Source organism: Clytia hemisphaerica, unplaced genomic scaffold (genome assembly GCF_902728285.1).
Source record: "Clytia hemisphaerica strain Z4C2 unplaced genomic scaffold, Clytia hemisphaerica genome assembly, whole genome shotgun sequence".
Lineage (NCBI taxonomy): Eukaryota > Metazoa > Cnidaria > Hydrozoa > Leptothecata > Clytiidae > Clytia > Clytia hemisphaerica.
In genome coordinates this window covers 611,438-636,650 of record NW_027104429.1, presented here as the reverse complement: position 1 = coordinate 636,650, position 25,213 = coordinate 611,438, and the positions used below count along the sequence as shown (strand labels likewise).

At 34.7% G+C, this 25,213-nt stretch overlaps 1 protein-coding gene across 2 annotated transcripts; it reads left to right on the top strand.

Annotated features, from left to right (window-relative positions):
• The first annotated feature begins 6,213 nt into the window (after positions 1-6,213).
• Positions 6,214-24,624, top strand: LOC136820535 (ran GTPase-activating protein 1-like). Of its 2 annotated transcripts, none has more exons than XM_067076723.1 (11): positions 6,214-6,236; positions 14,893-15,010; positions 17,890-18,017; positions 19,450-19,509; positions 19,998-20,177; positions 21,816-21,950; positions 22,438-22,539; positions 23,015-23,071; positions 23,182-23,292; positions 23,720-23,819; positions 23,920-24,624. In XM_067076723.1, exons 2-11 carry the CDS (start codon positions 14,959-14,961, stop codon positions 24,036-24,038), a joined length of 1,044 nt encoding a protein of 347 aa, XP_066932824.1. In that variant the 5' UTR covers positions 6,214-6,236; positions 14,893-14,958; the 3' UTR covers positions 24,039-24,624. The 2 variants fall into 2 exon arrangements, with proteins under 2 accessions (XP_066932824.1, XP_066932823.1); XM_067076722.1 differs by lacking the exon at positions 6,214-6,236 and adding an exon at positions 6,296-6,325.
• The last annotated feature ends 589 nt before the right edge of the window (positions 24,625-25,213 follow it).

Here is a 25,213-nt window from a genome sequence, read left to right as displayed (position 1 = left end):
ACCTCATTGGTGGAAATTTGATAAACAGCTGCAAAGGAGCGCCTAGAAGCAATCAGTAGAAAGGACCACTTTCGTTTTTGTTGCAGATTTCGATGTAAACTTCTCTCAGGGATTACTTGCTTTTCAGTGTTGTGTCAACTTGTCAGCATTGTATTGTTGTAAAGGGAAAGATAACAAGTGATACTTTTATGGACCTACCTGGTTATGCATTTAACACACATATCATTGATATCTACGTGAGCGTGACCATTAAACAATCATTCAGAACACAAATAGTGACGATCTATCAAAATTAGTCGTCTGTTTCTTATAAAAAAAACGTTTAGGAAACCAAAATTTCATGCTCTTGAAATATTCTTTCATATTCAAGACTTTGTGAGCAAAAAAAACATCTATCTCATCAAAAAATTGAGTAATTTGGCTAAGAACATTGATGTATGCTTATTATTAGTGATTCTTATAGATAAACATGCGTTTTTCGAGCCAACAAATCTTTTTTGAAAAAATCTGCTTGAGCCATCTTTTACCTATGACGGCACTCTACTTTCATGCAAAAAATCAGAAAAAGTTTTTTTTCGAAAGTCGGGCTCCATCACATTCGAGGGTTTATAGTTATGCATCTTTGTGCAAAAAATCATAAAGAATCACAGAGCCAATCTCGAGAAACGCTAATACCTAAGTAATTGAATGTTTACGGTATTCGATTGATATTCGATTGAGTTCGATTGCGTTTGATTGCGCGGTGCTGGCGGTTGCGTTTTGTTCCCGTTCTTTTGCTTCGCTAACATTGAAGCGCTTTTTTTTTTGCACGGGAAAACATGTGGTTTTGAACCATGACCTAAGGATTCCGCCCAAAACGAGTAAGGGCGGGATTAGAAAAGTAAGTGTTATCATGCAGTTAGTCACACTAGGAAATCAGGCTTTCAGAAAAAACAACATCAGTCATCTACAGGATGTATTTGCAACAACAAGGATGAGAGTTACCTGAATCAAATTCGCAAGACAATTAATCAAAACTTGTAAGTTTGAAACAAAATAAAACGTGCAGCAGCCAAAATCAACCAATCAAAATTTGTCATTCAATTCCCGAGACAGCGCTTCGATTTTTAAGGCCTTGTTTATATGCTAAAGTAAATACAATTCCGCACATGTAAATGCAGTGTTTGAGGTCCGGCAAAATTTCTGGGAAATAGCCTATCCGGCAGTGCGCGGATCTAGGTGGGTTCCGTCTCCCGCCGTAGATCTTTTTCTTGGGAGGTTGATCTTCAAATTAGTTCTCAAGGTTGGCTTGGCTCAAATTTTTTCATCTATGGTATAAATTTCAGGTAATTTCTCATGGTTTTTGAGAATTTTAATTTCATTAAAAAGCGCCAGGTTATTTTTTAATGAATCCCTTTAGAAATTTTGCGGCGCATTTTTTTGCTTGAGAGTCAGGTAAATGATATAGCGCTTTCGCAGCATTAATGTTTTATATGGATTTCGACGGGACGCTAAGTAGTGTGACTAACTGTCATGAGGGTGGAAGGACAAATTTCCGAATTAGGTCACGTGACGAATCATATCCTTTCCATACGGTTGAGGTAGTATGACGAAAGTGGTGTCTTTGATTTACGACGGAAAATCGGTCTACTTTAGAGCATAGAGCAATCAAACGCAGTTGAACGACAATCGAATGCAGTCGAACAACAATCGAACCAATCGAATATTACCCAGAATAGCAACTCCAGAAGAATTTTCAAGTTTTAATTTTTTTTTCAAAATCTATCTTATCCTGTAGAGCTTTGAAAAAGAAAGAAAATGAGGGGTCATAGGCCTCCAGAGGATAAGTGGTTGTAAAGATATTCAAATTTTAGTGTCAAAAATTTGACTAAAAATGTCAAAAAAAAGGTTAGGAAAATAGCTTGGAAAAATTCGAAAAATGTGTCAAAAAAGAAAAAAAAGAAAAAAAAGAAATTTTCCAGTCATGCTTCTTAAATTTTGCATATCTTTTTTTCTAGTGTAGCTAGAGACCTCAAATTTGGAGGGAGAATTCTTGGATGGTGTTAAAATATTATTATATAAAAATATTTGTAAATAAATTAGTATATTTATCAAAATAACGAAAGATATATCTTTTTTTGAAAAAAGAAGACATTGCATTGTTTTATTTTTGTTTTTGAAGAAAATAGCTTGGAAAAGGTTGAAATGAGTCAAAAAAGGTGGTAGGACCCATTTTCAAGGGGCCTCTGGAAATGGAGGAATAAAAACTTATGAGTAAAGAATAAGTTTTTCTGAAAGGAGAAACCCCAAATGAAAAGAAAATCCATTTCGGCAGAAATAAGTACTAGTTATCGCATGACTTCGAGTGCAATACGAGAAATATTTTATGAGTTCCGAGATTTTTCCGTAATATTTAATATCGGTAAAATCTCGGAACGAGTAAAATATCGAGTATTGCACGAGAAGTCATGTGATAACTAATTTATTGTCGACTCAAAAAAATTGTCCTGATATAAATTTCTTTTTGTTTTTGTTTCAAAACTTACTTCCGCCTTGCTTCTTTCTTCTGTGTAGTTTCGAATGTTTTTATTCGAAAATCTAATTCGAACGTTAGATTCGAACAATAAACATTCGATATGTTCCCACCGAAAATATTCACACAAAAACAAAACAGAGAAGCATTTTCGATCATTTTCGATCCAGAAGTTTTGTTTTGATGAGTTGCAGATTTTTCAGAGATGTATTTGAAAGTTTCTAGATTGATAATTCAAAATGCAGATGGTGTACAGTATTGTTTCGATAGAGAAGAAACCCTTCATCATTGGATTAATCAGATTGATCTTATTGATAACATTCAGTCTTTTTCTATGTTTTTATTTCACTTCCCTTGCTATGTTATGAGAAATAATATTATTGGCAAACATTCAAGAATCTCAAGTTTTTTTGTATGCATTGATAAAAAACTGTTTGGTTATCACACGGACAAATTTTATACCAAAAGTTGAAAATATTTGGGTGGTCTCAAGTAGTTTTATAATTTCTTAGTTCATCAGATTTGATTTTAGTGTTATTTATGGAAGAACTCTAAAGTAAAAGTTAATCTGAAAATATTTTTGTTGCGTTTTTCCCTTTGACTCCCAAGTTAGTTTAGCTCCGAAAGTCAGTTCTTTTCGGCTGTTTTGTTTTGATTTTTCTCCCGCCGCTTACCCAGTCCCCCTAAAATCAACGCGGTCATATTTCCATACTAGAGCAATATGAAATATCGCAAATATCTCGATGCTCTCGACCAATCAAAACGCTGATATTTTTTTGGGTCGGCAATAAAAACTTTTTTTGGGGACATTCCCATGCTAAAGAAGCAAAAAAGTTAAAAAAACTAAATGAAAATGAAAGAACTAGAATTAGCGATTGTGATTTTTGAATTCCTCACCCTTTTTCTGATAAACATACAAAGTTTCAGCCTTCAAACACATTTTCCTCCGTTTCCAGACACATTTGTTTATCGATAGTTGCAAATTTTTATTCTCCCGTCGGCAAACAATTTTCAAAATGTTGCAAAACGTTCGGCATTTTACCAATTTGCCGTCTAGCCCGTGTCCACAGTGTTATATACCGCTGGAAAGCTAAGATCACGGGCTTTCATTTAGTAAAAACTGGAACGCTTTAGCATACATAGAAGAAAAGTTCCAAGGGTTCAAAGTTCACGGAAAAATGAAACATTTGGTTTGACGTCAACGAAAGTTGTATGACTTCTGGAGTCACTACCCAGAATTTTGACGTTTGATTGAGATTCAATTGCGTTCGACAATCGAATTTCAATCAGTCGATTGCGTTTGATTTGGTTCGACTGGTTCAATCGTCGATTCCGTTCGATTGATAGTCAGGCAGCTGAGGTCACATAAAAAAGTGCAGTAGCTACAAAGTTTGCGAACAAACTTTAAACAGTTGTTTTCAATAGATACGACCTTTCTGAACACAAAATCATCAACCGGACAGTTTGAAAATAATTACCAGACGCGTCCGAAAATATTTTCGTATTTGATGACGTCACAAGCAAAATGAAAATTTTTATGAAAAAATGCATAGACATATTATATACCAATCGACGCGTTTTTTGACGTAGATTAAGAAAAAGGTCAGTAGCTATGACTGAAAATTTGATAATAAAAAGTTACAAGCTTCCGAAGTTTTGATGACGTCATATTTACACTTTCTTTAGGATCGATTTTCTCGAGTTAGGTTGAGAAATCATATATATCCACTTAAAAGTCTTCTATATCGATTTTTGAGAGCTTTTGAATGGCGGTCTTAGATTTCAATTTTGTTAAGTTTGAATTTTTGATTTTTTTTTCGTCTCGGACAGGTAAAATTGACGTTACGGACATAAAGGAAAAGCGTTCTAACTTTTTATAGCAATATTTTCAGATATGGTTACTGACCATTTTCTTAATCTACGTTAAAAAACGCTTCGATCGGTATATAATATGTCTATGTTGGTTCTCAAAATTTTTTCAGTTAGCCTATGGGCACGCATGACGTCATCAGGTACTAAAATATTACCGGACACGTCCGGTAAGTAATTTCAACAACTCCGGTTGATGGCTTCTAGATATTTAGGTTGTATATTTTCAATTAAAAGTGGTTTGGGATTGTTCGCACCCCGTCCAATTTTTTTTTTGACCTCAGCTGCCTGTCTATGACTATGAGAAGGACCCTGCCGACGCACACCAGACTTTTTAACGAACACCGGACATGCGAAAGTCCAGGAAAAGTCCGGTGTAAAATGAGATTTTTTTTTACCACCGGACAATCTCTACACTGGACTTATGGAAGTTGGATGTCCGGTGTCTGAGAAGGTAATTTTTTCCCACCGGACAATCAAAACACCGGACATGACAACCAGCCAGTCCAGTGCGTCCTGTGTTTCTTAATTTTTTGTTTTGTGAATGTCCAAAATTCCCTGTATGCAACGCTGGACTGACACCGGACTTATTGCATCCGGTGTAGCGAAAGGATACTTTTTGCCACCGGACAAATACACCCTGGACAGTCCGGGTGCATCGGCAGGGTCCTGATTGAGATTGCTGTCTGGCTTAAAGTATTAAGATGTCCTTAGACCCATTATCTATACATATGAATGCTCCTCAGACTGTAAAGTTGGTGTGTTAGTACCTAGCTAGCTCCAAAAAAAATTACTTAGGACTCAAACAATGGTCTCTAACACAGGCACTTGGTTTATAAACAATGCAATATATAATGACAGAATGTAATGATAAAAAAAGTGAGATTGTGAGAAGAAGAAAAGTAAAAGAAACATTGTAAACAAAACAAAAGGAAAAAAAGGAGCAAATGTCTCACATCTAATACGTGATTTAGCGGAAGAAGGTGCTTGTTGATGTGAAAATTGTGACAAAGAGGAAGATCGAAAGATTCAACATTCAACATTCAACTCAAGAACTCGGAAAACATAAAAGACAAACCTCCAAAATGTGATCGGCTATTGCTCATTCCGACATTTCAAATTTTCCGGGGGTTTTGCTGTTTGGGATTGTTTAGGTCAGGGTTGCTAGTAACGGCTTGTCACTGTGCCGGGTGCATACTCGGCGCCTTGGGCCCCGCAGGGTTGCTAGTAACGGCTCGAATTTCAGTCAGGTTTAAAAAAGGGGTACTTTTACCCATATTATAATAACATTACCCCCGTATTTTGCCAGTTTCATATAAAATGTTATGAATTGCGTGCTTTTGCTATGCGGCGATGGCTCAAGGGATAGAGCGCTGGCTTCCGAATCTGAAGGTCTTTCTTTAGTGGTGGTTCGAATCCCACTCGGTGCGAAAATTAGACTGGTCGAAATTGATGGTCAAATGATTGACAGGTATGAAAACTCAGTCAGAAATGAGAAACTCAGATACTCAGACAGTCAGAAAAGAGAAAGACGGGATCAGAGATAAGGATCACATCTCGGAGGTTTGTATCTTACGTTTTCCCAAGAACTCAGGCTTTCCGCTACAATGGGTACCATTTTTGAAAATGTGAATGTTGTTAAAGACCTATCTATATGTAAAAGCAGAAAAACTCAAAATTGAAACAAAATTCCCCCTACAGCATGTAAACAGGCCTTTATTATTTTAGCGCGGGAAATACCTAGGTAGGTATAGGTCCGGTCGCCGATCGAACAGACCTATTAACCTAACCCGACTGTGTACCCCAAATATATGTATAAGTCGTATAATCGATAATATTTATAGCAAAATGTCAGGTTTGTACTTCTTTTCTCTTCTTTCTTACAAATCTCATGATTGATTTTTAGACTCAATTGAAGATTGTTGCAAAAAGAGGTAAAAAAAGGTAAAAACTTGTTTTGTTTTGTTGGTTTTATAGTCTTTTTGCTTCACCGTTGCGTTGGCGTTGACCATCATCGGCTCTATTCTATTGGCTATTGCCAGACGGTGTCAATCAAACAACTTCGAACAAAAATCGCAATCGAACCAATCGAACGTAATCGAACGCGATCGAATAATTGCGGTTCGATTGTCGAACGTAATCGAATCTCAATCGAATGGCCGATTCCTGGGTAATCAGTCAGGCACATCCTGGCAAATGAACGGGGTATTTTTCACTTGCGACCATTGGCAAATGAACGGGGTCGAAAACGAAAGTGACGTAATAGCGCCGAATACCGTAGAGTCGTTTAATCCATTGAGTTTCAAGCCGAAGGCTAGAGGTCAATCTCTTTGGTAGGATTTGAAGCCAACAAATCCTACCAAAGTTGCGCGGCCTTGAGCGACCCGCCTGGTTTTTACAAAAATGACAGATTGAAACTAAAATTTACCGCTAAATTTCGAAAAATATATCACTCGAAGACAAAGGAATTGCTAGATTCAATCCGTCATCAAAAATACGGCGCATATTTTAAGGCTTCAATTTTTCTTGCCTGAGAAAGGTTAGAGATTGACCTCTAGCCTTCGGCTTGAAACTCAATGGTTTAATCTCGACATACGTCTTGCAATCTCGACACCGGATCTGTAAAATAATCAAAACAAACCTTGAATGAAATTCTTGGTATCATTCTTATCGAACAAGTTCATCCATCAAACTAGAAGTTCAGTAAACATTGCAATCATTTCAATTAAAAAGAAAGCCAAATTATAAGCAGTTTTACACAACAACACACGAAACGCATGCAAACTTCCTCGTAACTTTCTCGTGTCCATCATTAAAATTTTACAACTTTATTACGCTTCAAGTCACGTGATAAAAATAATTCGCGCGCTTAGCCTGGTTTCCCCTCCCTTATATATAAAAACACACGCTCTAGGCGCTAACAGGCCGCACGCCGTGATGGCCAGTATGGCAGTCACATTAAATTCAAAAGGAAACCGGGTTCTTTTTATTATTTTCGGTTCACGGTAAAAATGTCTACTAAAAAATTCCTCGCGTGCAAAATGTTGTGTTGTTGTGATTTAGACATCTTCGTTGAAAGCATGCTAATTAGTTTTTAGCGATTACTACATCGTTAAAGTTTCCTTTTCAAATATAAGTATAAGTAATAACACTTCACATTTCTCATATTATATTAACAATCTGTGACGTGATAGAGAGAGAGTACATTTTAGTGATTGATTGATAACTTTGGTATGTATTTGTTTATGTTTGATTTTTTATTTCGAAGACCAGCCTACAGCTATGTCGAGATTGCAAGACGTATGTCGAGATTAAACGACTCTACGGTACCCAGTTTAATTGAACCGGGTTGGAAATATTTTTCTTCATTTCAAAGAACTGCACAGATGAAATTTTTTTTCCATGGGTCAATTTTGTCTTCGAAGATTGAAGAAACTTTTAACGAAAAAATAAAGTTCCCAGTTTTCTTCCTTTTTTCCCTTTTTCAGTTTGAAGTCCATTTTTATTCATTTTCACGCTTTTAGCCTGAGACGTCCTATCTCATTTACACTGGGTGACGAATACCCCATGCAAATGCTCACCCCGTTCATTTGCCAGGATGTGCCTGACTGGTAATATTCGATTGTGTTCGAGTAAGGTTAGATTGGTTCGATTGATTGTTGACTATGTTCGATTGGTTCGATTGATTGTCAATTACATTGGATTAATCTTCAATTTCGTTCGATTACAATTATGTACGATGAGTTTGAGCTTCTTACATCTAGCGAGGGCGGCCGAGCGCTTAAAAGTACCATACTAAAGCAAATAAAATCTAATACAATTGAATCAATCGAACGTAATCGAATACATTTGAACGTAATCGAAGCAATCAAACAGCAAATCCCGGGTAATATTCGATTGCGATTCGATTGCATTCGACAATACACCGTTTAGGAGTGTCGACTGCGCACGCGTCAATCCAATTTTCCATTGTTTTGATTTTAGCGACCACGGAAAATTCACTCTCCTCCGCAAAAAACGGTAGGTAAACATATGGTTCTCATAAGGAAACATAGCAGAAAAACGGTAGGTAAAGAACTCCTTTTAATCATAACTTCTTTTCCTCTTGATGAATTTTTGTGAAATTTTCAGGAGAGACTTATAAGATTATCATTGATATCATGTTCAAATATCTAAATCATTCTCTTTAAAGGAGAGAAAAAAATTCACAATGTTTACATTCCTCTAACCTTTCACAGTACTAAAGTGCGCATTTTTACCTACCATTTTTACCGGGCCTCTGCAATGGAGTACCGTGAAATAGCGAGACTCCTAAACGGTGTATTGAATTGTAATTATTCGAAATTTCCAAGGCGAGAGAAGAAAATGTATGAATTTCCAAAGGACTTGGAAAATTAATAACAAAAACAAGGCAATTGCATTGAATTAAAAAGGGCAAAAAAGAGTGGAATTTCCGAAATGCATTTTGCAAAAGTATATATACATTTTTATCGGAATTTCCAACCACCACTGGAAAGAAAAAATTATTTCCGATGCTAGAAAAAATTCAAAAATGCACGTCGTCCGACAGGGGGTAAAAAAAATTTTCTGGAATGACCCAGTACCGTCACTGGTCCTAAATCCGACAGCCCTGCCTAAATCCGATGGGGTCTTTCAAAGATACAAACTAAAATAAAAACAAACCTTTCGCTGTGACGCAACAAAGATACCGAAGTGTGAACTAAACTGCAAAATTTGATACACACTGATAACAATAATTGCTTCTATACAAAACATAATTTTTTATTACAAAATTGTCCGAATAGTTAACATTAAACATGAGCAACGGATTCAGAATACAGAGTTGAGGTAATTATTTTTAACTCACACGTTTTTGTTTTTTTGATCACATTAGTTGACATCTTGACATTATAGTCTATTGTTAGATGTTCTGTTTCGAGAGTTCTTGCAATAGACCTTTTTTTAAAGAGGCAGCCATGTTGAATAATTATGTACTCCAGCATAAAAACAATGATACAGCCATGCATAATTACTGTATCATGCATATTTTAAAAATTATGCTGTTTTAGAGCTTTAATGATAACATGAAAGTCAGAATATGATCCTTCAATTTGAATCAAAACTATAAGGTGCACTTACAAACATCAATCAGCTTGGTAAAATCTGTGTGCTTCCATTTCAAGAAATTTTGCGCAATTCATCAATGACGCAAGAAGATCAACAAAAGAAACCAATAAAAGATCAAAGAGAAAAGCTGTAACTAGACGGTGTCAATCGTACAACTTCACATTTTGGTATTCTCAGTACCAAGCCATTATGTTAAGCTTTGTGTCAATATTCTCAGCCTTTAAATCTCAACTTTACTACTTATCCTCGGTTTGATATGAGCTTTTTCTTTAGGAATTTTATATTATAAATTATTTTTGGATAAAGAACCAAACATTTTATTTTAACTCATTTTCATTTATATTTTTTTGTTAAATGTTTTTATATGTAGGGAGAACGAACATGTATGTTTTGTTACTACTTGAATATATAGATAGATAGATAGATTCAAACGAAAATCGTAATTGAACCAATCTAACGTAATCGAACGAGATAAAAAAATATTGAATAATTGCGATTCGACTGTCGAACGCAATTGAATAGCAATCGGCCAATTCTTGGGTAATATTCTATTGTATTCGATTGCGTTCGAGTAACATTTGATTTGTTCGATTGATTATAAATTACCTTTGATTGATCTTCGATTATGTTTGATTACGATTATGTTTGATTACGATTATGTTTGATAAGTTTAATTGCGATTAGATTAAATTTGATCACTCTTTTAGAGCCTTTTTAGCGCGGACAAGAGTCAACCCCCCTGACATTTGTGGGGGAGGTGGTTACATCCTAAAAATTGCAAATGAAAATAGGGAGCTAAAATACAGCCAAATATTTGGGGGGACCTGATATGTTTTTTGGGGGGCTGGAATTTCAATGGCAAGGCTGGGGCTGACTATTTCTGCTATTATTTTTCTTTATATCACCACATTTTTATAAAAACCTTTCATTTTACAGATTGATTCTGTTTGTTTTCACTTTTCTACCATCTTGAATTAACCATTATAGTCAATAGAATAGAAATGTGATTTTCCTAAAAATGATATTATAAATCAACAAATATTTTATACTAGTTATAGGACTGGGATGCTTAAAATAACTTTTCAAATGTTTGGGGGACCTATTTTTTTGCCTGGGACCTAGACCTGGGCTGACCTTATGTCACAAAAATAGATATGTCTAGAAAACTGCATCTGACAAAAGTAATTAACCATTCACAGTGCATCACAAAGAACACAAAGAGCGATATTCCAGGGATATGTTATAGCGTAGCTGGATAACGCACATTTAAAAAAGCCTTGTTCTATCTCTGTCCCCGACATTAAAATTTGATATGAAATTTATCTTATTTAATTACAAACTCGTGAAATCTGGATTTCCTCTTAGCCAATGATTCTGCTGCTGCATTTATCGTTCACGATTAAAAACTTTTAATTATCAAGAGGGTAATTAATTTACCAATGTAAAACATTGGTGAATGACAATTTAAAAAAATGAAAAACATTGTTTTCATTAGTAAAGTTATAAGAAGTTTCTTCTCTAAGATTATAATTAGTAATACCGCGCTACACCACGGGGTGCCTCACTTTCTAACTGATATTTTCAGATAGCAAGTCGGTATATCTGATTATGGAAAAAATTTCAAGTCAATTGAAACAATATTTGTCAAAATATTTACACCAGAAATTTTTAAAGAGAAATCATGAAAGCTTCTCAGATCTGCTCAAATTCATAACACACGCTGATAAAAATAGATTTCATTTACAAGGAAGCTTTTGGGGTATCTTCTACATATATTATTTTGATGAAAAGCGGGAACATCATAGCAAAATATGTGCAAACGTACTGCATGAATACTTTGTCTGCTACATTTTTTTTTATAAAAACAGAACACTCAAGGGGACAGAGATGGATTTCTATTATCAACAATTTACAATAGAAAAGACAAAGAAGCAATCCGCTAAGGAATCTCGTCCTTCATCCAGCTACGCTATAACATATCCCTGGATATTCCAAGTGCACGGAAGCGCTTCAAAACACCAGCTTTTTTCCAGTTTTGTCTTGTTTACCCAAACACTTCAATCTTGCGAAGGCTTAGGGCTCAACAGTGGTGTTACAAGAAAATGACACTGTTTTTAACAATCTGATTTGATTGTGATTGATTGTGATATTTTGATTGATGATGTGTTCAAACTGTAGAAATAAATAACAAAGGTCTAGGGTTGGTCTAAAAGGCAGGGTAGCCAATGGGGTAGCCAATTGGGCTAGGTTATGGGGTACCTCTTTTTGCCTAAACTTTTGAAATCTGAAACCTGTTTAATGTGGAAATAACTATTACAACATCTTGTTAATGATTCCATGTAATAAAATTTAAGATTCCTTTCGAACTTCAGCCACAATAGCCTTTTTTCCAAAGGTACTGAAATTTGTTACTTCTCAAGAGACCTGGCGCCATTTTGTCTTCCTTCTTGGCTTCGTTTGAAAATTTACAGACCCGAATAAAAAATATATACAAAACAGTTTTTAATTTTTTAGATTTAGATTTTATTTATGTTTTTAATTGTTATTTCCGTGAAGCTGTAATTCGATGATAATAGCTTTGGAATCGCCTTTGGGCCATATGATCTCTAATCTTGTCATATCTTAACAATCCTTTGTTATTGAATCTATTATTTAATTTAAATCATATTTAGATGTTTCAAACAATTAATTCCTTTCAAAATTTTTAAATATGGCAGCTTATAATAGGTACAAAAGGTCTTTTTAAATAGCTCTATTATAATGAAGCTCTATTTCTTACTCCTCGTGCATTAACACGCGGTAATTTATATCTTTGTTTATCTTTGGAATCATACATGATCAATCTAAGTATCAATCAGATTCATGCTCCCTGGTCAGTAAAATGTGGTTCTGTGCATTCATTTTCGGTATTTCTATTCTGGTCTGTAAAATATTTAGGTACCCCACAACCTAGCCCAATTGGCTACCCCAATTGGCTACCCTGCTTTTTAGACCAACCCAAAGGTCTATGAGTATTGTGTTCATAAAAAATAAGTCTAAGTTTGAAATGAAAATGTCTGAATTCGATGAAAAAAGTATATAAGTCTTATTGAAAAATGAAACAGTATATAAGTCTGATTGAAAAAGCTAAGTTCCTAAATGGAAATAAAGGCTTGAATGAAATACTGAATCTATGAATCATGTCAAGGCAAGGCCCTAAGCTATCAGTGTGTACTGAAAGAACAAAACAAAATGGCTGTGTGAAAGCAAAAACAAGATGGCCGCCAAAGAACAAGAACAAAAAATGAAACCTACCAGGTAGCCAATATAAAAATACTGTGAATGAATTGACTCTGATGAGTGACTTGAGGTTGAAGTTGATTATTGACACAAAATTGATTTACTTTTAAAGTTAGAGCCTTATGAGTTATGATGCCATTATGGTCAGTCAGCATGACATGACAAAAAATGGTAGCTCTGAGATGTGACTGAAGTGAGGCCTTAAATAGACTAAGTTCACACTGTGACATGATACTGAAAATGAGGCCATGGAAACCAGGTGTGCCTAACATACTATGGCGAATAGAATATCTCACAAATTACTATATTACAGGCATCGAAATAAGGGATAGAAAGTGCATCGCAATTTTTTGATAAGCATGATTTTGCATCCTAAAATGGATCAATTTTCAATTTTTAGCTTGTAAGTAATCCAAAAATGCATCGCGAATTGCGAAGTGCGATACGCTAATTCGATCCCTGGCATAAAACTGACAAATTCCTTTCTTTCTTATTCTTCGGTGACGTCACCATCAATCCTGACTTGACAGTAAGAACAATGGAGAACCAAATGAAAATACCTATTTATACTCATATTGAGTCGCTACTTCTTTCTATCTTGACTCATTATTGAGTTACCATTCTTCCAGAGGTTGTTTTAGATCTTTAGTTTATTTAACTTTGATAAATATTGATTTCATCGTATTTTTTCCATTTCTTAACAAACCTGATAGCTTTCTTGTGGATATTCATTCTAGATATTTGCTATGATTTGTCTTGTCCTTCTGTTTCGTGGGTTTTGTTCTCCATGTTTCTATTTGAATAGTTAAAGGTTTCATACTTCTAGACTAAATATAATCCTATTATTCCTATGATCATTCTGAAGTAGGGTGTCGGAATTAGCAGAGGGATGTCGACATTTAACCTACTTACATTAATGTCAAAACGCCCATAATGATCATCCAACAGAAGGCAAGTTAGTTGCAAGTTCTTTTTATTGAAATTTAGCCTTCTTTTATTTAGACAGTGGTTAATTAATTATCATTTTTAATGACTGAAACGAAAATATTGATATATCATGTAATAATTATGCATTGCTTCTGTTTAATTTGATAGGTAGATTTTTATCTTTTTCAAGCACTTTCGGAAAGCAACTTTTTTATTCCATTGAGCATATCTTTTGATCTAATGAATCGAATTTAATAGATGACCCATCAAAATTTAAGTTTATCTTTCTTCTTTCCAATGAAATAAGAATGGTTCTTTTAAGATTTTCCTTGTGTAACTAACCCATACTTAAAAACAAATATTAAGCACCTTGAAGTAGAGAGTCACAGCTGTATTCCTTAAGAACATACCAGGCTATTTCTTTACATTTGTGGTTGGGTTCCAGGACTTAAGGAATATGGAGGATTTCAAAAATTGAGGTTTTTGGTCGGAAAGTGAAAAAAAGGTTCCAAATTTAGCTACCAACCGACCAACCGACCAACCAACCCATTTTTTAAAGCTTCTTCTTCTTCTTGGTTCCTACCAAGCAATCAATTAGGCCTGGCCTAGGCTAGAGGGAGAAATACTTCTTTAATAGACCGATTCAACATAATCCAGTTAAATACAATCTTCAAGCAAACCTCAAGTAAGCAAGCAAGCTGTCTTTTCTTAACTGAGCTTTTGTGAGCATAAACTTTCGTAAATGTCCCTCTCAAGACTTTCCGACAAAGGTATTTAATTTGGGAAATGAATATTTCTCACGATTGGCTTGGTATTTTTTTTGATTTTTGCACAAGTAAAAGGAAAAAATCTGGAGCCCAATTTTCAAATAAATAATCTTTTGGGCTAAAAGTGCCTAAAAATTTGTAAAAATGGGATTATTTGGAGTTTTTTCAGTTTTTTTTTCATAATGACAGGAGGCAATGTTCTTTCAAAAATGGCTGAAGCCGTTTTTTCCAGAAAATTTTTTTTGGCTGTAGAAATCAGATTTTCTTATTTGGGGAAATTCCCTTTTGTCATTTTTAGGGAAAATGAGCATTTCTCGCAAATGCCTTGATTATTATTTTCTCATGTTTTAGTTTGCATTTTCTTACTAATGCTGCCATTTTTTCTATTCTCTTATTACATTTACCTTCCAGGTAGACGTCCATTCAGCATTTAGCTTGTTATCCTATAGATTAGACATTATATTATTAAAGCCAAAGATGGAAGTAAGCTTTCTTGGAAAGGAACTCAAGCTTGACAACGAAGAAGATGGTAAGTTTATTGTTTATGTTATGTTTTCCAGAATTATTTTCAAGCAGGGAAATTTGTTACTTTGTAAAAAAAATAAGGATTGGAATTATAGCTTCACTGATGTCAGGTTTAGGCAAAAAAATGTATTTTGAAATAAAAAAATGCAACTTATGGATATCTAGTAAATCTACCCAGAAATTCAAGTCAGTAAAGGACCTCTCAAAGAGGTTGCAATTAGACGGGCAGGCTACCAACCTGCAGACCTGATTTGGCCGACTTATTATTCTGGATTATCTTTGCGCATTGGGTTTACACTTAGTAAACATTAAAATTTACTAAACATTCGTGACTTCTCAAGCGGTTTAAAGTACCTGAAAATCAGACCGGTCTTGGTCCGGTATTACGATTGGTCTAGTAGTGGTCAAACTTTTTGTTTTGTACGGCCTTCAGACCTTCTCAAAATATGATCTCTAACAGTCCTGGCCGCTTCTAGACGCTCATGGCTGCTTGTTAGACCAGTCCTGACCGCTCGTTAGACCGGTCCGCGCTCGTTAGACCAGTCCAGGCCGCTCGTTAGACCGGTCCAGGCCGCTAGTTAGTGATTTTTAGGAACGATTACATCAAAAAATTCATGTAAAAGGATGTCGACCAGACGATCAGGGCCAGTCTGGGACCGGACGCTTCGCAGCGGCAGCTAAATTAACTAGACTCGTAGTGGCCTTTTGGTAAATTTTTACCGTTCATTTACCGGCCCTAAAAAGACCGTCTAAAGACCGGTCCCATTTTCAGGTACTTTAAATCGCTTGGGGGGGGGGTCACATTTGTTAATAAGTGATTATCAAAAAATAAAAAAATAAATTTTATGCTGGCGCAATCTTGAGGCCATGCAGTGTATTGCAGATTTTATTTAAATACACATTCTAGAAAAACTTTGTTTTTATATCTAGTTGTTAGTAATAAGTATAATTATCTTTTGGGTAAATTAGAATTGTGAAAATGTGTTAATTGTTGGAAATTGGTCGGTATTAATTTTGTTTCTAATTGTGTGAATTTTTAAGTCAGATTTTCTAAACTGAATTCGTGTTCGTGTCTACATTTCGAAATTATTTCTGACCTCTTGTTTAATTAATCCCCTTAGTTTTTGTAAAATATAATTTCGAACTTTTCCTGTAACCAAAGTAGACATCGCTTTGTGATGTTGCTGTGGGCAAGTACCCTTTTCTAAGTAAACCATTTTTTCTTTGGAATTCCAGATATAATGTTGAAATTGTTGTCTTGTTTTTGTATTTTTTCTAAGCCAATGTAAACTTTGTCAGGTACAGAGGGGATGCATTTGCAAATAATGCTTTTTTCTCTGTATTTTTCTTCTAAAAGACAATTTTGTTTTTGTCTGAAACAGACAAACATGACGTTTTTAATTCAAAACCTGAAATAGAGCTTCTTTTATCTAGGAGCTGTGTAGGCATTTTTTGAAAAGTCAATATCGCTGAATAATATAAAAGCCCCACAGCCACACCAAATGCTAATATTACTATATACTAGCCTATAACGATAAGAAGAATATGAATGTTAACATTTTTACGACAGGGAACTAAACACTGCCAATCAAAGTGTTGTGAGCTCCATGTTTTATTTTCAAATAGTGCTAAGGTTTCTTTATTAGATATTGGTATTTTTTGGGTTTTGCGATGTAATTTGCGATTAAGCGGGATCAAATTTACATATACTTACCTTACATAAATGGTTTAGTAGAATAAAATACAACATAAAATGTTTAGAAAAATTTAAGTGCTTACTGAGAGAGTGGCAAACAAAAGGGGAAGCTTTTAATAGACAAAAAAGATTTTAGTTTTTTTTATTTACTAGAAAGAGATTGGACTTTTTGATAATAGTGAGGTCTGTTAGCACATACAAACGTAAGAATACTACAGATGGTGATAAAAGCATGAAATTTGGCACAGATGATCCCTTGATTTTAAACAACACCAAAGTAACACCAATTTTGCCACATGACCACCTGCCAGATGACGTTATCAGGTGGCTGGGCAAAGAATTATTTTTTTGAAAATATTCAAAATCTGATGGTTCCAGCGGAAAGAGCATGAAAATGCTGATGAAAACTGAGGTATAAAGCATGCCTTGAAAATCTTCTTATCAAAAGTTATGGAGGTTGAAAGTTTTGTGATGCAGCCTACTTTTTTCAAGAAAGAAGGAAAGGATAAAAGAGGAAACAAAGAGTTTTATTAAAATTCCTTGCTTTTTCTCTCTGCCTTTCAATTCTTTTAACTTTGCTTAAAAAATTCCCTCCACATTTTTAATTTCAAAATACATTTTTCATCGCCAAAACCTGAATTTGCTTCCCAGTACAAAGCTATAATTCAAACCCTGGAATTATTCCAATCGATGGTTAGGAATCAAGTATGGTGATAGAGGTTATTTTGCATCAAGGGAGACCAGGGGTGTGCCAATCATTTTATAACCAGATTTGATATATCTCAATTTGAAAAGATTTTTTTAATGATAGTCGTGAAAGATATCAATGTCTGTAAAAGTAGGAGGTGAATTTGTAAGTTTAAAAGCCAGTTTTAAATGTTTTCTGCAATTACTAAGATATCTTTGCCAGCAGGGATCAGAAAAGGCCAATTAACAGGAACATTCATTTGCTTAATCATTATATGTATTCACTTTTTCCTCTCTTTATATGAAGAGTAGGCTAAATAAGAGGTAACTTAGCGGTTAACCATCTCTAATTTAGGGCCCATAGTAAACGCCTATTCACCTTCAGTCATTTGCAAGGGCCACTGTACCTTTAGATTAAAAAACTTGAATCTATTTTACTTCTGTGCTTTTAATGCAATGCGCAAGACTCAAAATAACTCTATTTCATTATGGTTTTAAAGGTGAAGAAATTGCAAACGCTATCAAAAATTGTAGAGACATGGAAACTCTAAAACTTCAAGGGAACACGCTTGGAGTTGGTGCTAGTAAGGTTATATCAGAAGCCTTGAAACAGCAGAGTGCATTCAAGGTGAGTGAGTAATTTTTTTGTAAATTTGTTGTAAATTTTTAGTGATAGAATCCAGTACTACACTGTCAGTAACCTAAAAAATCAACTAATTCAGCTTCCTTTGTTGAAATATAAAGTATATTCAAGCGCAGACAATTCACTTTCCCATCGAATTCAGGCTCGACTTTATATCTCATGCAATTTGAAGAAAAAAAGTTAAAAAGCCAACTTTATTAAAATTCATCTTGTAAACCTTTAATTTCATGCTCGCCTGAATGCTTATGTTGTGCTTTTATCAAAAATGGTAAATCTGTACATGGGGCGCCAAAAGGGTTTTTAATACCAACTTTTTTTTAGATACCAACATTTTTAACGCAAAAATCATTTTATAATATTACTAAAGTTGTTCAATAATTTCTTTTACCATTCAAGTGTAAAGGGGCCCTTAAAATATTTCTGCGGAAGAAATGGGAAGACAGTTATCAGGAAGTAGGCCTGGAATTTCGAATTATGAGACTTTGATTCATACTTTTCAGTTAGGAATTTTCGGATTACGAGGATTGTGACATCATAAATATAGAAAATATGTCATTTCCTATCACAAATTCGATTTTGAAAATAAAAGATTTCCAGATTTTTTCTTTAAAAAAAGTTTCCCAGTTACGTAACTCTGATTTCTATTCCAAATTTTTCAAAAGGTTTTTGAGTTACGTTACGTTAGTTATAGTAAGCTGATTGAACAGGCGATTGCATGAGTGTTTTAGAGGTTTTGTTTTTAAAGAATGATATCGTTTGCTTACTCATCAATTTTAATTCACAAGCTTTTTCACATTGGATTGACACGGATGTGGAGCAAGATTGATCAGAACGAGAAAAAGAAAAACATTTTTTTGCTTATTATCAGCATATTATAACATTAGCAAGACACTGTCCTGATATGAAATATGTGTCTGATATGAAACGGAAACACTTATGTAAAAAGAAAACCTTTAAGATTATGTCTACATTGCACTGGTATTGGAAAAAAAAGTTGGTGTCGGAAAAAAAAAGTTGATATCGAAAAAAAGTTTGGCGCGCCATAAATTTGAGCCTGTTTAAAATTACAGTACCGTAGCAACTGGGGGGCAAGGTGGGGCTATGCACCCCAATAATTTTTTTTCAAAAATGGTTATTTTGCAAAATGCAAAGTTTTTCTTTTTTAATTTGTCATAATCATTTTGTTTTGAGTGCATTTTCAAGCAATCTAGAGCTCAAATTTTCAAAATTTCCCCCTCAGGCCAAACCATGGTTGGCCCTCGCGGTGTAACTAAACCTCACCCCCCCCCCGCCAATATGAAAATGCTTCCTACGGCACTGAATTAGAAGATAAGGAGGGGAAAAGACAAACCTTTTCCTTTATTTTCTAATTAAAGTAAAGGGTGTCTGGTTAATTAAAAAACTTTAACTTTTTTAGAAAGCATTATGGAGTGATATGTATACTGGAAGGCTTCGTTCTGAAATTCCCAAGTCTTTGGTGAGTATCACCTAGGTTTTTTTATTTTAATAGAAGTTGCTCACTCTGTCAAGATCAAAAGGCTACAATATGCTTCTTAAATCTTTAAATCTATACCTGATATGGCTGTCTGTATGTCTGGGGGTGTTTTTTGATTTTTGAAGCCTGGGCATAGTTTTTCTCCAAAATGAGGCTAAGACTTTGGGGCAAGCCTGAAACTTGGTTGTTCCTTGGGTGAATATCTGGAAGTGTTTTTTCATTTTTCAAATGATTTCATTTTGCAGAGCCTGGGCACTAATCTTTTGGTTTATTTTGCTACAGTTGGACCAATGAATAATTTGGAGCTACTGAAGTTTAGCCCATTATGTTGCGCAGGTTCGATCTCGATATGTAAATTACAGAAAAGATTTAACACATTTGCAGAATACTGTAATTGGGTTTTCCCTTTGCTCACAGTTGCTCACAAATTTTAATTGAAATTACCAGTCAAGTTATATTTTCAACAATAGGAATTGCTTAGTGAGGGCATTATAACAGCTGGTGCTAAACTGACAGTCTTGGATTTGAGTGACAATGCATTTGGTCCAGATGGAGTGGACGGAATCAAGAAGCTTTTACGCAGCGAATCATCTTATTTATTACACACTTTAAAACTGAATAACAATGGTTTGGGAATTGGGGGTGGAAAGGTAAAAAAACTAATCCATCAAATTTTTGTATGACATAACCTAATTTTTACAACCCAACTTTTACGACTTTCTTTTATCATTTTATTATCTGGCATCCGATGTAGAAATTTTCTTCCGACACGCTAAAGCTCTAAAGGTCGGGAAAATTTTCAACATCTGGAAGAAATACATTACGGAATTTCGCCTGACCGCGTAATTTTTTAGAAAAATGGGCCCGAGTGCAATTTGGACAGGGAAGGTGTCATGGCCGACAAAATTTGGGTCAGAAAAAACTTCAAAAGGTTTCACGAAATAAATTCCAATACAAAACTTTTTGGAGAAGGAATCATGCAAAATATTATCATTCTTTTCACAAGAAGGGCATGTAGAAATACTCAAATAAGTATTTTTCCTTCTTTAAACTGATCACAGAAGCAAAAACAAAATAGAAATAACATTGTACACAAAAAAGCCTGGAAAGAAGAGAAAAGTCATAATCAGCATCTATAAATAACACTAAAAGAAAAACTAAAGCTATAGAAAATGAATACTAACCCTCGATGAACACTTTTGTGAAGTTTAATAAAGATTTTATCCAAAAAACTTCAGTTCTGAAACACTGAAGTCGGTTTGTCGGTTGTCGGCCGGTGGACAACAGTTATATTTGGGGGACGGTCTAAGATAGATAACAACATGAAAGTTACTGATAAAAGCCTAAGCCCATAGGAACATACCTGCTTTAGTTTCTTTGGTCTTTGAATGGTATAAAATTTGAGAAAGTGCAGAAAAAATCAGCCATCAAAACAAACAAAAACTAAAGTTATGATTATCAACTTTTCTGTGGTAGAAACACATTTTTTGGGTTGGTGCACATACAGAAATTACACTGGATACTAAAACTAATATTCAGGGAGTGATAAGTACAGTTAAACTACAAAAAATCCATCAAAAGAAACCAAAAACAACCATAAAAGCACACATTTTTTGAAAATTACATCAGCCATATTGTTTGTAATTTTTGCCGACATACTCATGACGTGGTAACTAACGACAGTGATTTGACGGTCTTTTTGAGGCGCCAGATCTCAAAAAAACAATTTTTGAGCGTTCAGCACGGCCCCGAAAATGAGGGCTAAACTTATGTCGGCACATCAATGGATGACTACTATTTCTCTCCGATGGTATATTGGCCCGCTCCTTTAGAGCTTTAGCGTGGGCGGCCGCCAATACGCCATCGGAATATCAGATAAATCATTTTATTCCTATGTTAATAGTGTTAATTATATACTCCCAATGGGATTTTGTGTGTACATTGAGAAATTTCTTTGAAGTAGAAGTTACTGTAATCATTTTATATTTGATAATCCTTCGGGTGAAACTGACAGTAATGTATTTTTTACTAGTTGACAAATACACCTTTTCGACCGTAGTCGCGCGGGCATTTTTTGTCCGCTTTATCCCACTAAAACCGTTCCAATCCTTTTTTGACGTATTTCTCTATTGTCTATTGGTGCAAAAAAAAAGTTTTAGTGGGATAAAGCGGACTACGGTCGAAAAGGTGTATATAGGTTTAATTCTATGACATAAATTAGAAATTTTACCATAAATTAGAAATTTATTTTCTAAACGAGCGCTAAAATATTGTCCTTTGCCTCGTAGATATTATCAGAAGCTTTCATTGATTGTCACAAATCAAGCTCAGCTGCCGGAACTCCTTTCGCCTTAAAAGTGTTCATCTCTGGCAGAAACAGACTCGAAAATGAAGGAGCAAAGGCGCTTAGTAAAGCTTTCAAGGTATTGTTCTTTCTTATAGAGAAGAATCTAACCTCGATTGAGGTGGCATTGCGTTTGACAGTACATCACTCAATTGTGTCAAGAGTGATGTAAAAAAAAACCTAACTATTTTTTTAAATGTAATATAAAAACTAAAGTAGTTATATATCAAAAACAAATTGTAAATTCTGGTAAATTCATGATAAGTGTCGCAGCACTCTTAGATTCATCCAAGTTTCGAAACAATTAAAAAGGACCTCTGGATTTTAGCAAAGGACAATATCTTACCATTACAGTTTTGTCGTTGTGTTGCATTTATACCACCTTCATTCTACCTTTATACGCCTCACCTATGGTACAAGCTCTTTTTTAAGAGCTTTTATGAAATCTTTGTAATGAAGATTCTTTTTCAGATATTTTATTTTAGGTGTGACACTCTTAGAGAGTGGTGTTTATCGGGCAGCGCTAAGTAGAGAAAAAAGGATAATTAACTTTTACTTCACTTTAGTTACTGGGCAGTTTGGAGGAGATTACAATGCCGCAGAATGGAATTCGCCCAGATGGAGTTTCCATATTATGTGAAGCTTTTAAAGAAAATCTGAATCTAAAGGTTTTTTATTTACACTAGAATGATAATTTTCAGTGTATTACACCGTTTGTTTGAAAAAAGTGTACAAGTTTGAAAGCTACCTTTTTAGTCTACACGTTGACAGCTCTTAATAAATTGATTCAAATTTGTGCACTCTTTTTAGACAAACGCCAGGTAATACGCCCATTATAATTTGAATGAAGTTTAGTGACTTTTATCAATTTTTATCAATTGAATTAAATAGAACTGCTGCAATAAACCCTTTTTTCACTGTCGAAAGCAATGAATGTTTAAACATTTTTACTGGGCCAATCAAAATTCTACATACCAAAGCAATCTTTTTGCTTGGATAGGGTTGACGAATAGATTTATCCAACTCGCCTGAAAATCAGACTAATCTTGATAGATAGCATCAAGAATTTCAATACCCTCGTTTACAAGGATATATTGTCTTTACTCTATCAACCAATCACAAAGATCGAATTTTCTTTTTAAGGTCATCAACATTAACGATAACACGTGCACTTTGTCTGGTGCTTCTTCTCTTGCCGAGGTACATTTGTTTTCTGCTATGACTGTTTGCATTACAATGGATAGTTTATTTCAAATTTTTTAATTGAAATTTGCTTTAACCACAGCTTGAAATATTGATTTTTTTTCCAGTGTTTACCACTTCTCACCAAACTTGAAGTTCTTGATGTTGGCGATTGTCTAGTTAGAAATAACGGAGCAAAGGTTTTGGCCCCCTCAATAGCTGCATGCAATTCATTAAAGGTTTTGATATGTTTTTTATTGATAGTCGACAAAATCACTTGTTGTATTATCCATTTTACTCGATTAACACATAAGGTTTCTCCTTTTCAACGCTGTTATCTTATTCATTGACTGTTCTATTTAATACCCATACAGGGGGTGGAAAAAAGATCCTGTATCCATGTATGGACACCCCCTGGAAATACGTCCAAATTTGCAAAAAGAAAACTTAGAAATATATATCTCCCCCCCCCCATTAGAAAAAATTTCTTCCCTTAACTTTAAAGTGAGGTAGACGAAGTAAAATCAGTATTTTACCCCCTGAGAATTTTAGAATAACTTTCAACCGCTTCGTCATCAAAGCCCTTGGAAAAACCGACTATAAAATGGAATGACCTAATACTGATCAAGATTCTTTTCATCCTGTCCAACTCTGTATTCTTCCTAGACCATCAACTTATCATTCAATGAGATTCGACAAGATGGGGCTCTTGCCGTCGTTAATTGCATTCGAAATAAAAATCATCTTGAAATGCTGAATCTTGATGGTAGGATTTTGATACATTATGTTTTTGAAATTTGCCTGCGTGTCTGATCTTTTGCTTGTAACGGAACTTGAATTGGATCTTCTCTTTAACACACATTCAGGAAATGAACTCGAATCTATAGAAGAGATCCAGGATCGAATGTCGGAGTTCAATATGATCAACTCACTTGGTCCGTTTGATGACAATGAAGAGCCTGATTCCGATGAAGAGAATGAATGATGAAGAGGGGGAGGAAGAAGATGATGAAAAGAAAGCAAACATTGACGACCTGGCGCTGCAAATTACTGGCATTGCGCTAGATAATCAATCACCTCTACTGAAAGATCAATCCGATCAATGACAGATTTGCTGCTGCCTTTGCCTGTTGATGTGATGACGACAGATTAGTTCATATTTTTTGAGATCGCCGAAAATATATACACCGTAAGAATAATAAGGAAAAATAAGAGTTAGTGCCAATATTGTTTTTGATATTTTCTTGTTTTTGACAGTTTCTAAGTATTATTAACACTACTAGGACCTACTCTACGTAACATTCCCATTGACGTGTTAACATAATGGGATTTATATCGATGTGAATAATTTTAGACTATTTTATGCAATATATTTTATTTATTGTAAAAAATTATTACCATAAACTTTTTTAAGCAGATTAATTTCGTGTCTAGTTTTTATTTTAAAACTGTCACTAATGGGCTGATATGCTTTAAATTTTTAGTATTTGTACAAGACATTATATACTATTTTATGAATTTTGTAAATGACGTGATTCAAATGATGTTTGGGTCTGGTACTCCCCGTTAAATGGATCTTGACGATCTAGAACTGGCTGATATTTTTTACTCTTTGACCTGATCTCCGTCTTGTGACAGGAAGAAGAAACCCTCAATATTAAAAAAAAAACAATCATCGGTTGGCTTCTGCTCTACCCCGAAACCCTTATGCTCCTTCCACTTGCACCAGCCATATTTGGTTCCTAAAAGAACTGTTTATTACTATACTATACTATGGCAACCAATGACGTCAATTTATAGGTTGAAATGACGTCATCATTAATGTTGTAGCTCTGTTAAAAAGTTTTTTCTACATTTCTTGAAGGATTCGTGCAAAATTTCAGAGCTGCAATGAAGTTTTTCGCACCAATAACAACCAGTAGTTGTTTTGGTCATTTCTGGTTATTCCAACACCTCCAGAATAGACTCGCTCTATTTTCTTTAAAATCAATAACTTGATTGCTTGTTTTTTCCTATCAGATCTTAGGAGCTGGCTGCTACATTATTTTTCTCTAAAAAACCTGCCAAAGTTCATCATAAAAGATATAAAGAAATCTGATAGTCTTCGCCTCCTTATTACTAGCGTTAAATGACCGTGGACACTCATTCATCACCCTTGCT

Coding starts and splice junctions, on each gene's coding strand:
- LOC136820535 (XM_067076723.1), top strand. CDS start 14,959: ATGGAAGTAAGCTTTCTTGGAAAGGAACTCAAGCTTGACAACGAAGAA. Junction 21,951..22,437: donor CGCTTAGTAAAGCTTTCAAG/GTATTGTTCTTT, acceptor ACTTCACTTTAG/TTACTGGGCAGTTTGGAGGA. Junction 23,072..23,181: donor GTGCTTCTTCTCTTGCCGAG/GTACATTTGTTT, acceptor TTTTTTTTCCAG/TGTTTACCACTTCTCACCAA.